Source organism: Myotis yumanensis, unplaced genomic scaffold (assembly GCF_028538775.1).
Source record: "Myotis yumanensis isolate MYYU_CA2020_CCGP unplaced genomic scaffold, mMyoYum1.0.hap1 SCAF_5, whole genome shotgun sequence".
NCBI classification, from domain to species: domain Eukaryota; kingdom Metazoa; phylum Chordata; class Mammalia; order Chiroptera; family Vespertilionidae; genus Myotis; species Myotis yumanensis.
The window spans coordinates 74,084,821-74,104,280 of record NW_027223756.1 but is presented as its reverse complement, the minus strand read 5'-3'; the positions used below and the strand labels follow the sequence as shown (position 1 = coordinate 74,104,280).

Here is a 19,460-nt window from a genome sequence, read left to right as displayed (position 1 = left end):
ATATTGAATGGCAGGGGAAGGTTTTCTGGGATGGGTGGTTAAGAAAGTATCTTTCACTTTCCAAAAGTTTAAATTTTTCTGAATGGGTAGCATCTTAATGTCATACAATATACAAAATGTTTACAAGAGTATCTATTTACCCATTTGAAGGCAATACATTATACCAATTTCTAAATATACATAGTTTAAATTTAAAATTAAAACAGTATAGAACAAGACAGAGATGCTAGTTGCACAGCATTGTGAATGTACTAAATGCCACAGAATCGTTCTCTTTAAAGTGGTTAATTTTGTAATGTGAATTTCACCTCAAAAAAAGAAAGCATTTCATTAAAATTTTTTCCAGCTTATAAAAACAATGTTTTTAATGTAGAAAAATATTTAAACTTTTTAAAACAACAAAGTAGAAACAAAATGCCCCTGTTCATCTCTCCCAGAGATAACAATTTATCTAATATCAATTATCTAATCAAATTTAGATTTATTGGATAAATTTATCAACTGCCTGCTATGTCTACTTAGAACTTTGGAAAATTATGAAATACACCAATGGTGCATAACATCTTGCCTATAATCATTTCAAAAATAAAAATAATAAAAACAAGAGAAGTTACATAATGAAACAAAGATTTTAGAATTCTGAAGGTCAAAAATCACCATTCTCTCACATACAGTAAAGGCCCTTTCACCTTATATTCAGCTGGGTAGGGAATAAATACAAAAGTCTCACTGGTGATTTGTGGGGAGTAGCTCTTCAGGGGGACAATACCAGAACTGGGACTAAATGGCAATGAGCAATATGCATCATGACATGGTCCTGCTGCAAATAACTACAACAGGGACTGGAAAAAGAAAAAGAAGAAACCTCTGTCCCTTACCAAAAATTGCCAGACATAGGTGGGTACAAAGCCAGGAGTAAGGACCAGAAAAAACAGCATCACAGCATGGACAGGACATTAAGTGAAATAAGAATTTTCAAGTACAAAAAAAAAAAAAAGGTTTGTTGGATAAAAACATGCAAGACCCAGCCTGAGTTAAGGAGACTATCTCCTTAAGAAATACTTCCTTGTTCAACTCCTCTTTCTAGCTGAAATCTGAAAATGCTAATCAATTAAATCAATAATAGAGGGGATTAGTAGCCGTTTATTCATAACTAGAGGCCCAGTGCACAGATTCATGCACTGATGGGGTCCCTCAGCCTGGCCTGCGCCCTCTCGCAATCTGGGACCCCTCAGGGGATGTCGGATAGCTGGTTTGGGCCTAATCCCTGCAGGCCTAATCCCTGCAGGCCCAATCCAGAGAGGAGGGAGCCCGATCCCTGCAGGGCCGATGCCCGCAGGCCCGATCCCCAGAGGCCTGATCCACACAGGAGGGAGCCTAATCCTGTGCGTTGAGCATCTGCCCCTCTTGGTCAGTGAACGTCATAGCGACCAGTCAACCAGTCAGTCAGTCATTTGGTCGCTTAGGCTTTGATATATATAGATGGCTGTTCACCCCCCACAATGTGCATCATCTCTACCAGTAAAAAAAATAAGAAGGCATAAACACACTATATCAGGTGTCCAGGAGAGAGTCACTTCTAGGTGTTGACCTGTGCCCTAGGCGGGTTGCTCCTTTCAACAGAGCCCAGGCCAGGATACACAGAAAAGGGCTGCAGTCATGCTTAATGGGGAAAAAAATAGCCCCAGTTGTTTTTTTCGACACAAACAGCCTTGCTCTTCTTAGTCTTCTAGAAGAAACTGAGCCCTGTACCTTTCACCATGACTGCCTTTCCTCTAGTATTTTTCATCTGTGAATTCCAACTGCACCCATGGTTTGTCCTACAAATACCAACAAGCAAAATAAAGTTCTAAGTGAGTAAAATCTTTCAAACTACACATAGAATATTAAAAGATAATTCTCGCCCTGCCAGTGTGGCTCAGTGGTTGAGTGCTGACCCATGAACCAGGAGGACACCAGTTTGACGCATGCAGGAGGCAGCAATCAATGATTCTCTCCCACTCCCTTCATCTCTCTGAAATCAATAAAAACTAAAACAAAAAACAGAGGAGGACAAGTGTAAAAAGATCTGGATGTGGGGGTATAGACAGGGATGAGGCCAAACCCACTGGTATTTAAATAAACACTAGTGAAATATAAAGCAGCTTTATTCAACAATATCTATTTTTCCATTAATGGGCACCTCACCTTCCTGTTGGCATCGAGGCTGGAGGCTAGAATCTGTAGGGTTACTTTATACTCTGTTCTTTTATCCAGTTCTTCTGCAATGTAATTAGCTTCTCTCACCAACAGATTGGCTTTAACAATTTGTTCCCTTAGCCTCATCAGGCTGTTATTCAGTGTTGCTTCTCTTTAAAAAAAAAAAAAATAGGGGGAGGGAGAGATAACCATCAAGCAGCACATGAGAATATTATACAGTACATGACATGTTAATGCCAAACTGCCAACCAAGCTTTACAACGGTCTTTCGCACACAGGGAATACATCACTGACACCGACCCATGCATGCGCTTGTATCTGGGCTATGTTATAAGCATTGGCTCTCGCTGGTGTAACACACAGGCCCTAGAATACTTCCAAAACTTGACTGTATACAAATCAACTGAGGGTCTTGATAAACTGAAGATGTTGACTCAGTAGGTTTGGGGAGGGGCCTAAAATGTCCTATTTCTATCAATCTCTAGGTGACAGAGATGCTGCATGTCTGCAGACCAAACTCTGAATAGCAAGAGGTTAGTTAAGTACTGTCTGTAACCACGAATAAGACATTTTAGTGCAATGCTAATTAGCCAGCATAGAGATCAAACTTGCAATCTGAGTCTCATTAGCACCATGCTTTACCTACCTGAGCTAATCAGTCCAGATAACCACCTTTCTTTTTTTTTTCTTTTTTTAAAAAGCATCTACCCAAGCTCCAGAACCTAAAGTATAATACAATAATAGAGTGTAACTTCTAAACACAAATACTTGTTTATCCACATCCAAAAGCCATACAAACTAAAAACAGGGCAGCACCAAACATGGGCAGCTTTAAGTAAGTCAATATAAATGGACAATTTCCTTTTAAAAAAAAAAGATAATGCCAAGTGGTACTTAGCTGTGCCACTCTCTTTTAATATGATTCTTTCTAAAGTATTTTCTATATGTTTCCACTTTGTATCTTAACCTAGGTGGGTTAAAGGTGATAAGCATATGTTATACTTATAATAAAGGCCCAAGGCACCACCTACCTCTCTTCGGCCCACTGTCTCAATCGCTGCTGAGCGCTGGGGGACTGGAAAGAAAACCTGTCCGAGCTGCGACAGTTTTGTTTCTCCGGAGACAGCCTTCTTCGTAGCTGCTCCAATTCATGCTCATACATAAGTCTCTGGCGCTCTAATGCGGATCGTTTTTCTTCTTCGTGCTGTTGTTCTACGCTGTTCAATATTGACTGCATTGGATCTAGACATGATTTTTAAAAAGGTAAATAATGAATAAAAGGTAAACTATACAACACAATCTATTTCAAGTATTATTCTATACTAAAGGACCAGTGCACAAAATTCGTGCACGGGTGCGGTCCCTAGGCCTTGCAATTGAAGCATGAGCATCTGTCGTGGAAGGGCAGGTCCCAGCTGACCTCTGGGCCCTGGGCAGCACCTGAGCCCCCAGGCTCCTGCATGCCCCCTTCCACCTGAGTCACGGCGCCTAAGTTGCCATGCAAAGATGTGGTGAGCGCAGCCGGACACCACAACCCGGGGTGCAGCGTGGGCCTCTGGGCCACCCAATGGTGCTGCACGAAGGCTGGGCGGGCAGCGTGCTCTCTCCTGGCCGGCCTAGCAGGCCAGCTCCTGCACGAACCCACAGGGAGCCTGACCAGCCCCTGCAGTCCGGCCAGCTGTGGCCCAGCTCACCAGGAAGAGGCCGCACGGGGGCAGGGCAGGCTCCTCACGGGCACCCAGCTCCTGAGCATGGGGGCTTCCTCCATGCATGAGCCTTTGCATCCCAGGGGAAGGGTAGCAGGGGGAGTGAGAGTGAGCTTGGTGGACACCCCACATTCTCACCGCACCTCCATCCCTATCACCCCTGCCCCCAGGTAGCCGGCAAGAGATCGCAGCACATTGCCAACGCCCAGCATGTTCCATGCCGCCCCCTGGTGGTCAGCGCACATCAAACTCCTGGTCTCCCAGTCGAACTCCCAGTCGAACGACCGCCCAAGGGGACAATTTCCATATTAGGCTTTTATTATATAAGATTGTTGTTTGTCATCCTAATAAAAATAAGATTTTTAAAGAGAGTTTGGAATAAACTTAGCTTTCCTTGCTCTCAATTACTTATCTTCTGCTCTGTCAGATCTATGCCAAACTACTTTCCATACAGAAGAAGCAGGTCTACTAGTTCTACACGTAACCTAAGAGACTGTTTAATGCTCCAGAAATCCACTACAATAATGAGCCAGTGATAATCAAGCTTCAAACCTGAAAAATTCTATCAATGAGGACATAGTTTGCAGTGCTTTCTAGATCAAGGCAGAAAGAATCAAGTTTTTATAAATGTAATAAATTAAAACCAAAGACATGAAAAGGATAGCGTAAGGAGAACAACTAAATAATTCCTTTTTGTTGTTAACATTTAAAGTATCTAAGTTATAAACATTTTTAACTCTCCACCAACTTTAAAAGAAACTGAGACCAAAGAGATAGTTACCAGAAAAGGGGGAGGGGAGGTGAAAAGAGGAAGGGGAATATAGTCAATAATATTGTGATAAGTTTATGTGGTGACTAGAATTAGGGGATGTTCACACTGTAAAGTGTAAAAATGTTGAATCACCATATTGTACACCTGAAACTAATATAACCAATATAAGATCATATACCAACCCTACTTAAATAAAAAAATTAATTCAATCTAAAAACAGATTCTAAAATGCACAACAGATCTGCTCACCATTATTAGCCAGAGCCTTCATGGTAACCTCCATCTGTGCATATTCATAGTTGAAGTTGATTTCACTGGATACCTCGCTGGAGGAGTCTCCGTCTACATCCAGCTGCTCAGAACTGGTATCATTCTTCATGGAGGTATCTTGTTCCTCGTCCTCTCGATCTACTTTCTTTTTCTTTTTAGGCAAATTCAATCTAGGGAAAAAAAAGATCACTTTTAAAATAAAGATATACACATTCATTTCATTCATTCAATACTGGCATTTGTTAGAGGCCAAGGGGATACCATGTAAATATAAGGTGATTACTATACTCAGTTTATATTCGAGTAGTAGAAAGAAAACACACATGTACATGCAAATAATTACAATAGAGAGTATGATACAATGCCACATAACTATTACAAGCTAGGAGAAGTTATGAATGAAACAACATAGGAATACACAAAATTTGTATAGCATTAGTTGTGAGGAATAACTCTGAAAAGATCAACTTAACCAAAGTATGAAGGCTTGAATACTAAGCCAAGAAATTTATACTTGATTTAGTTTGATAAGAAAAAAATAATATTTCCACACATTTTGTACCCCTCTACCCTTTCTTCAATAATCAAAATATCATCTGGCCTACAAGCAAAGGATCTTCACGAATTATAAGAAAAGTCAGTTTGATATCTGAAGCACAGTGACCAATTACAGGAAGAGAAACAGACTGGGTTTTAATTTTATACAATATCCAGCTGCTTTTCCTTGCCAACACAACACCAATTTTGTATGAGAAACAATGTGTGCACAGCCAGCCTCCCTCTCAGCCAAGAAGCAAATTCCAGCAAATGAGACCTAAGTGGAAGGTTGCTGGGCACTTGGAGAAGACTTCTGGAATGGTGTGGCCATCGTCAGACCATGAGAAATGTCAGGACAATGACAAGACTTCTGCCATGACATTTTTGAGGGGCTTAGCCAATGCCAACAGCCATTTTCCTTTGGACTTCTTGTTTTGTCAAAGAAATAAACTATTTAAGTTACTACAGTCAAGTTTGCTGCTAATTGCAGCTAAAAGTAATACAATTCCTATTTATAAATTTTTAAGAAAACAACAAAGATAAGCATGTCAGAAAAAAATTAATTTTTATAGCAGATGGCAAAATAATCATCTACTGAGAAATAAAAAGGAAAAAATGTGTAAGTAAACCATTTTTCCTGAGTGTATGGTTCATATGTTTCTTGGGCTACAAGCAAACATATATACAGGTGGGGCAAAAGTAGGTTTACAGTTGTGAGTACACAAAAGTTTATTCTTGTATTATTATTTATTAATTATTATATTATTTTCCATAAGAACAACAGTAAACCTACTTTTGCCCTACCATGAATACAGTATATAAATACACATATAGAAAATAAGTAAATATTATACACTAAAATATATAAAGTTTATGGAGTTATGTCCACTTTTCAATATATATTCTTTTATTTCAGAGTATAGTCTTTAATAATCCTCTTTAAGACCCATGAATAATGTCATACCTGAAGAAGTGGTTGTTTCCCCATAATATCCTGTCCCCATGGTGTAGCTGTATAGCACTGGACACAGAAGAGCCATTTACAAATGTTCTGTGGAGAGAAGAGGTCAAACATATAAACAATAATGATCACGTTTTCTCCTTTAATTTTCTAGGACCACAGAGATATGGTTACTAGAAAAAATGTATTAATCAGTTCCCCAAAATAAAACCTGCCCTTGGTGAATTTTATTATTTATATCTACTTTTTTGCTTACTTACCTAAAATGCTTATGGTACTAAGTACAATAATTATCCTCTGTTTTTCAAAGTTCTAAACTTGTTATATAACACTAGAGGCCTGGTGCATGGATTTGTGCACCAGTGGGGTCCTTTAGCCTGGCCTGCACCCTCTCACAATCCAGGACCTCTCAGGGGATGTAGTAGTGTGTGAAGTGGCAGGTGGCCGGGGAGGAGTCCAAGCCCAGGGCTGGGCACCGAGCCGCTCCCGCTCATCCAGGCCCCGCTGTGCCTGCCACCACTGCTGCTGACGCCGTGGCTCAGTAGCACTACTGCGGAGACGGGAGAGGCTCCCGTCACTGCAGCTGTGCTCTACAGCCATGAGCCCAGCTCATGCCCATCTGGTGCCCATCGGTCAGCTGAGCAGCGCTCCCACTGTGGGAGTGAACTAATCATGGGGGGGAGGGGGCAGCTCCTACATTGAGCATTTGCCCCCTGGTGGTCAGTGCGCATCATAGCTACCAGTTGGTCATCCAGTTGTCCAGTTGACTGGTCATTTAGGCTTTTATATATATAGATTACAGGCAAAAATAGGAAGATGGTAGCAGTATACATTACAATTAAAACAAGCATGTCCAATCTCGTGGTTAAAAAAAAGCCAGTCAACCAAGGGGATGCTAGAAGTATAGATATCAGTAATAAGAAATGAGAGCAATGTTAAATTCTTCTGTAACTGGCCATAGCATAGAAAAATGCTCATATCCTATCAATACATAGAAGATTTGTCAATTCCACCTGACTGTTTACCTTGACAATGGAGTTAAACAGAAGAAATGGTGGGTAGAAGGATATAAAATGAAGAATTTGGAGAGGGCAGGAAATAAATAGAAACTCATACATACTGCTATAAAAATGGTATTCCTGGAATTAGTGTCATCATGCCTCTCTTCTGCTGAATAACTCATTTGCTTAGATAGAGGATAAAGGTCAAGTTGTTTATTTTTCTTTTTTTAAATATATTTTTATTGATTTCAGAGGAAGGGAGAGGGAGAGAGAGATAGAAACATCAATGATGAGAGAGAATCATTGATTGGCTGCCTCCTGCAAGCCCCCTACTAGGCATGAGCCCTTGACCTGAATTGAACCTGGGACCTTTCAGTCTGCAGGTCGACACTCTATCCACTGAGCCAAGCCAGCTCGGGCTAAAGGTCAAGGTCTTTAACTTAACATTAAAGGTCTAATAAAAGGAAGCCCTCTTTATCTCCTCCTTTCTCTCTTCTAGTGAACTCTCACCTCCAGAAAAACAAACAAACTAACAAAAACCTTTAGGTTTGGTCCACTAAACATGGCTGACTCTTCCTCCAAAGCCAGGTTTATACCCATCCTACAAACTGGAATAGGGTTCCCATTCTTCTCCATCCCCCCAAATCTTACTCAGCTCTCAAAAGCCCAGTTTGGTTTATACTTCCCATGAAAGTATAAACCAGCCTACAGTACCTTGCTTTCTTTAAGTTCCCAAAGTACTTCGCTGGCATTATACTGTGGTTGTTTCTCTATTTTGAAAAAAATATATTTTTATTGATTTCAGAGAGTATGAGAAACGGAGAGAAAGAAACATCAATGATGAGAGAGAATCATTGATCAGCTGCCTCCTGCATGTCCCCTACTGAGGATCTAGCCAGAAACCCAGGCATGTGCCATGACCAGGAATTGAACCATCAACCCTTCAGTGAATGGGACTACACCCAACCAACTGAGTCACACCAGCTAGGGCATATGTAGACTTATTCTTAAAAGCTACAGCAGCCTGGCCAGCGTGGCTCCCTGGTTGAGCATCGACCTATGAACCAAGAGGTCACAGTTCGATTCTCACGTTTTAGCACAAATGAAGGAAGTGGCACCAAACATTACTCATAGTCATTTGGTCATTCACAGCTACACAATCACAATCTAAAAAAAAAAGAAAAATGTTTTGTTGCCCTGGACCGGTTATTCAGTTGAATAAAGTGTCCCCCCATGCACCAAAGGGTTTCAGGTTTGATCACCGTTCAAGAGGGTGATGTGGAAGGCAACCAATCAATGTTTCTCTCTCTCTCTCTCACTCTCTCTCTCTTGCTCTAAAATCAACTTAAAAAATAATAAAATAAAAATTTAAAAACACCATAGACAGCAAAATTTCAGATGTATGTTGTAACAATATTTTTACCGATACAGCAGCTAGGACAATGGAAACTAAGGAGAAAATAAACAATGGGACTACATCAAAATCAAAAGCTTCTGCACAGCAAAAGAAACCATCAACAAAACAACAAGAAAGCCCACTGCATGGGAGAGCATATTTGCCAATGATATATCCGATAAGGGTTTAATCTTCAAAATTTATAGGAAACTCATACATCTTAACAAAAGAAAGATAAATAATCCAATCAAAAAATGGACAAAGAACCTAAATAGACACTTTTCAAAAGAAGACATAGAGAAGGCCAACAGACATGAAAACATACTCAAAGTCACTAATCATGGAGAGATGCAAATCAAAATGACAATGAGGTACCATCTCACACCTGTCAGAATGGCTATCATCAACAAATCAACAAACAACAAGTGCTGACAAGGATATGGAGAAAAAGAAACCCTCATGCACTGCTGGTGGGAATGCATACTGGGGTAGCCACTGTAGAAACAGTATGGAGTTTCCTCAAAAAATTAAAAATGGAACTACCATTTGACCCAGTAATCCCACTTCTTGGACTATATCCCAAAAAATCAGAAACACCAAAAAGAAAGAATATATGCACCCCTATGTCCACAGCAGCACAATTTACCATAGCTAAGATTTGGAAACAGCCCAAGTGCCCATCAGCAGATGAGTGGATTAAAAAACTGTGGTACATCTACATAATGGAATACTACGCTGTTGTAAAAAAGAAAGAACTCTTACCATCTGCAATAGTATGGATGGATCTAGAGAGCATTATGCTAAGTGAAATAAGCCAGTTGGAGAAAGATAAATATCACATGATCGCACTCATTTGTGGAATATAATGAACAACATAAACTGGTGAACAAAAATAGATCCAGAGACATAGAAGCATCGAACAGACCGTCAAACCTCAGAGGGTAGGCACGGGAGGGTGCAAGGTAGAGTGGAGGTAAGAGATCAACCAAAGGACTTGTATGCATGCATATAAGTATAACCAATGGACACAGACAGTAGGAGGGTGAGGGCATGTGCTGGGGGGTGGGAGTGGCTGAGTAGAGGTCAATGGGGGCGAAAGGGGACATATGTAATACTTTAAACAATAAAGAATTAAAAAATATATTTAAAAACAAAAAAATGTTTTGTTTGTGAATGTTCTTAACAAAGCAGTAAAAATTATGACTTGTATGAAATCTTGACTCTTGAGTACACAACTTTTTAAACACAGGTGACAAAATGAGAAGTACACAAAAAGCACTGCTTTAATGCATTCCAAAGTATGATGATTGTCTGAGTCAAAGACATATACAAAGTGGTCTTTTGGCAGACATTTTCTTGAAAATAAACAAAGCCAGCCTTTCACTGTGAGGAAAACAACTGACAGTACTTGTTGCCAACTGCAAAGTTCAAGCTTTCAAGTGAGTTTTGGAAAACTTATGTCAACGTCCTCCAACTACAGACCACAGGAATATTCTTGTAGTTGAACAAGTTGGGTTTATTACTCATGCAAAGGAAAAAGACACGCCTTAGAAAGCCTGGGGCATCATCGAGAGGGTGTTGAGGACTTGTTGCAGGATTGGGTCTTTAGCTGGATGATCTGAGAGAAGGTGTAAAGAAGTGGGGGTTCTCTATACATGGGATGCTGTCAGAAAGCAGGAGTATTTCTATGATGAGCTATTTTTAGAAATCTTACCTATAGAAGGGAGACTAGAATGAGGATAAAGTTGTAATGAGTGAAGGAGTGGCTCATGTCAGCCAAGAGGAGAGGTTTGCTATTTTGTGTGTGGCACAGTGACCTTGGCTTTGGTCTGCGCTGAAACAAAATTATTATGTAGCCTGCTTTGTCTTACTTTATTATCACACAGAGTGACCTTGCCTGAGGGTGTATTCTGTGCAGTTATTTAATAGGAAAATAACATGCCCTAGAGCTGGAAGTGCCAGGCCAGCTTCCGCTCTTTTTTTTTCTTCTTAGTATATTTTTAGTGATTTCAGAGAGAAAGGGAGAGAGAGCCAGAAACATCAATGATGAAAGAGAATCACTGATTGACTGTCTCCTGCACGCCCCACCCTGGGGATCGAGCTCACAACCCAGGCATGTGCCCTGACTGGGAATTGAACTGTGAACTGGTTCATAGATCGTGTTCAACCACTGAGCCATGCCGGCCAGGCTTGCTCTTTCTTTTCCTTTCTCACCTATATCCTTCAGCAGGAGCTTAATAGCTTCCCAATATACAGACTTTAGAGATGAAATTAGTGATGATACTAATGATTTTTTAATATCACATGATGAAATGGATCAAAATTCAGATCAATATGTCAGTTAACCATCCTATATAATAAAAGTCCAGTGACTGAATGACAGAACTACCAGAACAACCAATCAACCAGTCACTATGATGCACACTGACCACCAGGGTACAGATGCAGAAGCTTCCCCCTGGTGGTCAGTGCACTCCCACAGTGGGAATACCGCTTGGCTGACTGGGATGAGCAACGTTTCTAAAGCGGGCTGATCCCCGCAGGCCACCACCCCCCCACACCAGTGCATGAATTCTGTGCACCGGGCCTCTAGTCACCTATAAGTTAGACAGTTATATAACAAGATAGTTAACAGTTTCATAGCTAAGGAAACAGCATTTAATAATGTTATGCCTCTTAATTCATTCATTACTTGCTGAGCACTTACTTTCTAGTCTTATATTACACTAGAGGCCCAGTGCACAAAAATTTGTGCACTCGGGGGGGTGGGGGGGAGAGGGGGTCCCCCAGCCCGGCCTGTGCCCTCTGGCAGTCTGGGACCCCTCGGGAGATAACGACCTGCTGGCTTAGGCCTGCTCCCGGGTGGCAGAGGGCAGGCCCAATCCCTAGGTGCAGCCCCTGCTCGGGCTCAGAGCAGGGCCGATTGGGGAGTTGGGGCGCCGCCCCCTGTCATGCACAGAGCAGGGCGGATGGGGAGGTTGCGATGCCACCCCTAGTCACATTCAGGGTAGGGCCGATTGGGGGGTTGGGGCACTGCCCCGTCACACTCAAGGCAGGGTCGATGGGGAGGTTGCGGCGCCACACCCTGCCACGCAAAGAGCAGGGCCCATCAGGGGGTTGGGGCGCTGCCCCCTGTCACACACAGAGCAGGGACCATCAGGGGGGTTGGGGCTCCGTACCCTGTCACACACAGAGCAGGGTCAATCAGGGGTTTGGGAAGCTCCCCTGTCACACACAGAGCAGGGCTGATCAGGGGGTTGAGGAGCTCTCCCCTGTCACGCACAGAGCAGGGCCAATAGGGGAGTTAGGGCACCATCCCCTGTCACACACAGAGCAGGGTCCGTGGCGGGGGGGGGGGGGGGGGGAGGAGTTGGGGCGCCACACCCTGTCACACACAGAGCAGGGCCGATCAGGAGGTTGGGGCGCCACCACTGTCACACTCAGGGCAGGGCCGATGGGGAGGTATGGCTCTACCCCGTCTCACACAGAGCAGGGCCCGTGGGGGGGGTGGGGGGGGGGTTGGGGCACTGCCCCCTGTCACACACAGAGCCGCAGGGCTGATCAGGGGGTTGGGGCGTTGCCCCCTGTCACGCTGATCCCGGTGCTGGGAGGCCTCGAGGCTCCGCTGATCCCGCCCGGCAGGGTCACAGATCCGGGTCCCAGACCGCGGACAGCCTTGCCTGCTGCCGCCTGCCTTCAGTATGCAAATTAGCCGCCATCTTGTTGCTTCAGGGTGGGGGTCCCCACTGGGGTGCCTGGCCAGTCTGGGTGAGGGGCTGAGGGCTGTTTTCAGGCTGGCGGGCAACTGAAGCTCCAAACCTCTTCTTTGTTTCTTTTTTTTTTATTCTGGCATTTATTTACCTTCTATGGCTGTCACTGGAGCTGAGAGCCGGCTTTCTCTCTGAGGCTCGGCTGAAAGCAGGTTTCTGGCCTTTGTTTTCTGTATTCGAAACAATGTTGCGACTCTAGCTCTGAGATCCCGGCTGACTGACAGGAGGTTTCTGGGCTTTTGTTTATCTTCTATAAATGTTACTATGTTTCCAACTGAAGCTCAGAGGCCGGCGGGGAACGTTGGAGTCCACAGCAAGCAAGCCTCCTGTTAGCTTCCAGCTGCCTGGCTGCCGGCCGCCATCTTGGCTGACAGTTACTTTGTATATACTCACTGATTAGCCAATGAAAAGGGTAGCGGTCGTACGCTAATTACCATGTTTCTCTTTTATTAGTGTAGATGCTAAGGCTAGAGAATGTAAAAAGGAAAGATCCTTGTCTCCCAAGAGTTCTCAGTCCAATGGGTTAATAAAGATTAACAGCCCATAAGAATACAACACAGAAACATAAGATACACTGGGAATAGATAATAGGGGCCCTTAATTTAGACCAAACAGGAAGTTTCCCAAAGTAGATAATGACAGAGCTTTAGAAGTTAGCTGACCTAAGAAATGTAAGAGGCAGAGGAATAGGAGAAAAATAGGAGGGATGTAAGGAATTTTGTATAAAAAAGAGTAGAAAGTCACCTGGCTGTACAGTGGGTAGAGCAGGAAAAAGATCAGGGTGCTGGCAGGGGTTCTAGTCAAGATCTGATGAGGGCCTTATATAAATAAGCTGCGGTAGAGAGGAAGGAATGGGTTTAAGAGAGATTAAAAAGTTAACATAAAGAATGTGGTAACTAACTGTGGGAGGCAGTTAGACATGAGCAGAGCAAAGACAATGGGCTGGTACAGGGTGGAAAGCCTAGCAAAGGACAATTGTAGGGTGGGACCTGGTCCCCAGGGTGACCTTTTGTCCCCTAGCATATTGCTGGTCATGCAGTTTGGACCCCCTGACCTTTCCTCCCTAGAGATAACATCTAGACCTCAGTTTTATTTCAGCTCCAGAAAAGCAGCAAAACCAGACAAGCAACACCACAATCAAGGCTGACCTCAGGACCAGATGCATTGAATAATGACCCCTGCCCTGGTGCCAAGCAATCAATCAAGGGAGACCCCAACCATGACAGGATACACCTGGAAAGCTGCTGAATAGTCTATTGAGATCTTCTCCTGGGACCTCCCCTAAAATCTCTACCCTTAAAACCTTAGAAAGGAGGACCCAGCTGCTCTCCCTCTCCTGAGCCCGCCCATGCCTTTGCCTTTCCCTTCCTCCTCCCCTGCCTCTCCCCCGCCAGCTTCCCCAGGTGTCTTACCATTACCTTCCTCACTCCCAAGTTCCTAGAGCTCTTCCTTTGCCTCTAAAACTTATTTCCTAAGCCCATTTCTTCTACGAATTACTTCTTCTACCTCTGTGATTTTCCAAATAAATGTTTTCTTATAGTCTGAGTCTTGGCTGTGAATTCTTCCCTCGCCAGAACTCAAGTACTGAGGTTGCTGAACCCAGGTCTGGTATAACTTCTGATGCCATTCCCGCCACCTACAAAATTACTGGATATCTTCACTAAGTGAACTTAAAAGCAAAGCAAGGCTAAATGTCCTCCAACTGGTGTACTTTCTTCCTCTTAAAAATTATTGTGACATGCCCTGATCGGTTTGGCTCAGTGGATGGAGCGTCGGCCTGGGGACTGAAGGGTCCCGGGTTCGATTCCAGTCAAGGGCACGTACCTTGGTTGCGGGCACATCCCCAGTAGGGGGTGTGCAGGAGGCAGCTAATCGATGTTTCTCTCTCAACGATGTTTCTGACTCTCTATCCCTCTCCCTTCCTCTCTGTAAAAAATCAATAAAATATATTTTTTAAAAATTATTGTGACATTAATACTAATTAAAGTACATTACCTGGTGTTCCTTTGAGGAGTCAGGATAACCTGGCCTTCTGGCGTGATGTCTATAATACAGTGTTCAGGAAGAATTCCCATGCCACACAGCTGGATATCTTGGGAATTTGCTGAACCTATCAATGTATGTTCCTACAAAGGAATCAAATACACTGATTAATACCATATTCTTACATGTATACAAAGTAAAATAATCTACTCTGAGCCTTCTTATATTAATCAATCCATTACCTTAGCTAAGAGATTTTTAAAGCAAATGGAATAGCATGGGGAATTTCTGGCTTTCTCTGAAAATCATTTGACAAGTTCTATTTCCTTTAGGGAATAATACACTGAGTTGAGTTATACCTTTTAAACTGAAAACTATAGTTTTATATTAATGCCTCTACGATAATCATTATTTTCCATTGTAACCTTTTTTTGTTGTTGTTAATCCTCACTCAAGGATATGTTTTCCTTTGATTTTTAGAGAGAGTAAAAGGGAGAGAGGACGAGAGAAACATTGACATGAGAAAGACACATCAATTGGCTGGTACATGCCCTTGACCAGGAACTGAACCCTCAACCCTTTGATCTACAGGCAACACTCTAACCACTGAGCAAAACTCCAGAGCTCCAATGCAATTTTGATTCCAAATATTTTATGCTACTCTCAGAGCATGAGCCATAGGGCAAAGATGTACCAAAAATATTGGTCTGAAAACTACACGTACTTAAATTGCACATCACTTACCTGGTCTCAGTTAAGATAAGTCAACTATAAAGATAAAATGTTATTCAAATGTAAGAAACTAAAAAGACTAAAATTATTTTATGAATCACATAGCTCTTTAAACATCATAAGAGATATGACAGGTGTGTTTTTTTCACTGTAGACCCCCTAACTACTCAATTCTCTACACTCCAATCACCAGCCTCACTTTTTGCAGGTTACTGAGAAAATGGATATAAAAATCAAGCTCCCTCTTATGCATTTCAACATCTGACTGTCATCCATGATTAAATGTTCACATGACCTGGATGTGTCCTAGGCCACCTTCTCCTTCTACTCCGCTAAGTCAGGGGTCAGATATGAAATAGTTTAGGCTTGTGAGTCACACGCAACTACTCAATTCTGCCCTGTAATGTGAAAGTAGCCAGACAATATGCAAATGACTAGGTGTGGCTACTTGCCAATAAAACTTTATTTATGAGCACTTAAATTTGAATTTCATATAATTTTCAGGTGCTTGAAATATTAAGATTCATTTGATTTCTTTTCAACTATCCAAACAATGTACTATCTAGCTCCTGGGCCAGAAGCTAGATTTGGCCTAGGTGGCTGACCTTTGACCAGGAGGATCTCATCCAGTCCCATGAGCTTTAAATACTGTCTACATAATAAATTAAATCACCAACCCAGAACTACAGACTTGGGTTCCATTATTCCCCACCTCTACGACCACAATCTTAGTCTCAGTCACCGTTATTTCTTGCCAACCTGGAAGAACCTGGCTGTCTGAAGACATTTCAAAGTGAAAGGGCCAAAGCAGAGCCTTTTCCACCCCCAATCCACCCCCATAATGACTCTATTCCTTTCCCCAAAAATAATGGCGCTACCACTACCCAGTTAGGCAACTAAAAAGCTAAAATGCTATCTTCAAGTCCTCTCTATCCTTTATCAGTCTAATTCCTCACCCCATGTCAATCAGGAAATCTGTATGGACTCCCCCTCCAAAACATATAAGAAATCAGCTCATTTCCCCCACCTCTGTTGTCATATCCTAGTCTCTTGCCTGGGTGAACACAGGGGCTTCCTACTATTTTTCTATGTCTACTCACCCACCCCCGTCCACTCCCACCACAACAGCTGATCATGTGATCCCCCTATTTAAAACTCTCTAGTGGTTTCCTTTTGAAGGTCTAATGAAATCCAAATTCTTACCAGGCTTTACAAAACACTGTGATCTGCCCCCAGCCCCTATGCTAGCATCCCCCACTCTCTCTCTCCTGGAGCTACACCCAGTCACATTGGCCTTTTACCTGGTCTTTGAGTACACTGGCTGTTTCTTCTGTCTGAAATGTTCTTCCCCTGTTCTTGATATTGGTAGTTTCCTGCCATTTCTATCTCAGCTTTTATGGGCATATCCTCAGAGAGGTGAATCCTGAACTATCAGAAATAGCCACCCATCACTCTCACATCTGAATTCCTACATAGCTCTGACTTTCCATGTCAGAGATGACATAGCTCTGTCACCTCCAGAGCTAACATGGAAGCTCCATGAGAGCAGAGAACAGCCACACCTACCCCCCACTGTAACACAAGCAGTTAGCACAGGCCTTACACATAAAGGCATTAAGTAAATATAAAAGGAAAATAAATGAACTATCATCTCCCTTAACCTTCCCTTCAGACTCAAAAGATGATTCTTTCTTCTTGGCTGGTAACACTTCTAATTATATTCTGAGTTCTAGTTCTTCCCAGGTCATCTAGGATCTCAATCTAATATAAAGGCCTCTTCCCTTCTGGTATTTTTACTTCCCTCTTTCTGGGGGTTTCTTCTCTCAACAACATTGCAGTGGTGTTTCCAAGGAAACAAAGGGTTGGGATCCAGCACTGTGCCATGGTATCCTGTTCAATCCTCAAGGTCAGAGGTCCTCAAACTTTTTAAACAGGGGGCCAGTTCACTGTCCCTCAGACCATTGGAGGGCCGGACTATAGTTTAAAAAAAAACTATGAATAAATTCCTATGCACACTGCACATATCTTATTTTGAAGTAAAAAAACAAAACGGGAACAAATACAATATTTGTATTTGCATGTGGTCCGCAGGCTGTAGTTTGAGGACCCCTGCTCAAGGTAAATATATATATAATACAGAGGACATTCCAGAAAATGTCTACTGCTCACTTTTAGCTGAGGCTTCATGGCCAATCACATACTTTCCTAACCTGGAGAATAGGGCTTGACCAGGTGTAAACTATAAGTAATGCTTTTGTGACATTCAATAGCAGAATCTATTCCATGTCTGTCTCCATTCCCCAATTGGGTTCCTCCTTCCCTGTCTTATAACACCAAACAAAAGGTGGAGAGAAATTCCAAAAAAAAAAAAAAAAAAGAATCCAAGGAGAAAAAGATCATCTAAAAAAGAAAAATGCCCCAAAGCACTGGCCTTAGGCCATTTCTACATCTAATCACTTTCCCCCTCCCATGGGAAATTCTAGCAGGAGTCCTAATTGTGCCTGTGGAATCCTTTTCAGTACTGGGGATAGAGGTGGAGAAACATTTGCATCATGAGGTTGCAGAAAGGAGAAGAGAGAGAGCAAGAAATTAAAAACCTGTTTGAAAAAATAATGAAAGAAAATTTCTCTTACCTGGCAAAAGAAATAGACATACAAGTCCAGGAAGTGCAGAGTCCCAAACAAGAGGAACCCAAAGAGCCCCACACCAAGACACATCATAATTAAAATGCCAAGGGTTAAGACAAAGAGAGAATCTTAAAAGCAGCAAGAGAAAAGCAGTTAGTTACCTACAAGGCAGCACCCATAGGATTGTCAGTTGATTTCTCAACAGAAACTATGCAGGCCAGAAGGGAGTGACAATAAATACTTAAAGTGATGAATAGCAAGAACCTACAACCAAGATTACTCTACCCAGCAAAGCTATCATTTAGAATTGAACGTCAGGTAAAGAGCTTCACAGAAAAAGCTAAAGGAGTTCAGCATGACCAAACCAGTATCATATGAAATGTTAAAGGGTCTTCTTTAAGAAAAAGAAAAAAAAAAACGACATGAATAATAAAATGGCAACGGATACATATCTATCAACAACTGAATCTAAAAACCAAAATAAACAAACAAGGAATCTGAAGAACAAAATAAACTGATGAATAAAATAGAACCAGCCCTCACTGTCTTGGCTCAGTGGCTAGAGCATTGGCCTGCGGATTGAAGGGTCCCAGGTTCAATTCCGGTCAAGGGCACGTACCTCGGTTGCAGGTTGGGGGAGCATGTCAGAGGCAACCAATAGATGTGTCACTTTCACATTGGTATTTCTCTGTCTCTCCCTCTCCCTTCCACTCTCTTTAAAAATCAATGTAAATAATATCCTCAGGTGAGGAGTAAAAAAAAAAAAAAAAAAGAACCAGAGGAATGGAAACGTGGAACAGACTGAAGAATCTCAGAGGGAAGGGGGAGGGGAGCGGGAAGAGATTAACCAAAGAACTTATATGCATACTAGAGGCCCAATGCACAAAATTTGTGCTAGGGGCTTGGCCCTCGCAGCCCCAGCTGCCTTGGCCTCTCATGGCCCCACCCACCGGTCATTCTGGAAAGTCCTCTGGAAGGTTGTTCCAGAAGGTGGTTCTGCCATCTGGTCTAATTAGCATATTAGTTATTTATTATATAGGATATGTATAACCTATGGACACAGACAATAGGGTGGTGAAGGCCTGGGGTGGGGCGGGAGCCAGGTGGAGGGAAGCAATGGGGGTAAAAAGGGCTGGAACATCTGTAATAATCTCAGCAATAAATTTTTTTAAAATTCTCAGAGATAAGATATTAACTCAAACATGTACTTATCTAGTCCAAATTCTAAATGAAAAATTATATTTTTCAACAAATATATTGAGCACCTATTTTGAGCTGAGCACTGAGCCACTAGAGCCAAAAAACAGGAGAGGTCCTAATTATAGAGCTTACACTATAAATGACTATTTAAATATCTCATTTAGGGTTATAATCTATCCTAATTTGAATGATGATTTGCTAAAATCTCAAATATCAAGTTCCAAAAGCTCAATTCTGCCAAAGCTTTACTCTTTGATGTTTAAACAAGTTAAACAATAAGCTTTTTGATAAGTTCTTCCTATAGAG

The 19,460-nt window shown here is 42.3% G+C and overlaps 1 protein-coding gene across 1 annotated transcript in view; it reads right to left on the bottom strand.

The window, feature by feature from the left end:
* KIF13B (kinesin family member 13B) overlaps window positions 1–19,460 on the bottom strand; it is a 200,386-nt gene that overhangs the window by 78,999 nt on the left and 101,927 nt on the right. Inside the window, exons 14-18 of the mRNA XM_070415506.1 lie at window positions 14,608–14,738; window positions 6,449–6,535; window positions 4,927–5,117; window positions 3,231–3,441; window positions 2,188–2,350 (exon numbers count right to left, since the gene is read on the bottom strand). Coding sequence (XP_070271607.1) covers window positions 2,188–2,350; window positions 3,231–3,441; window positions 4,927–5,117; window positions 6,449–6,535; window positions 14,608–14,738 — 783 coding nt within the window. The remainder of the gene's footprint in view (window positions 1–2,187; window positions 2,351–3,230; window positions 3,442–4,926; window positions 5,118–6,448; window positions 6,536–14,607; window positions 14,739–19,460) is intronic.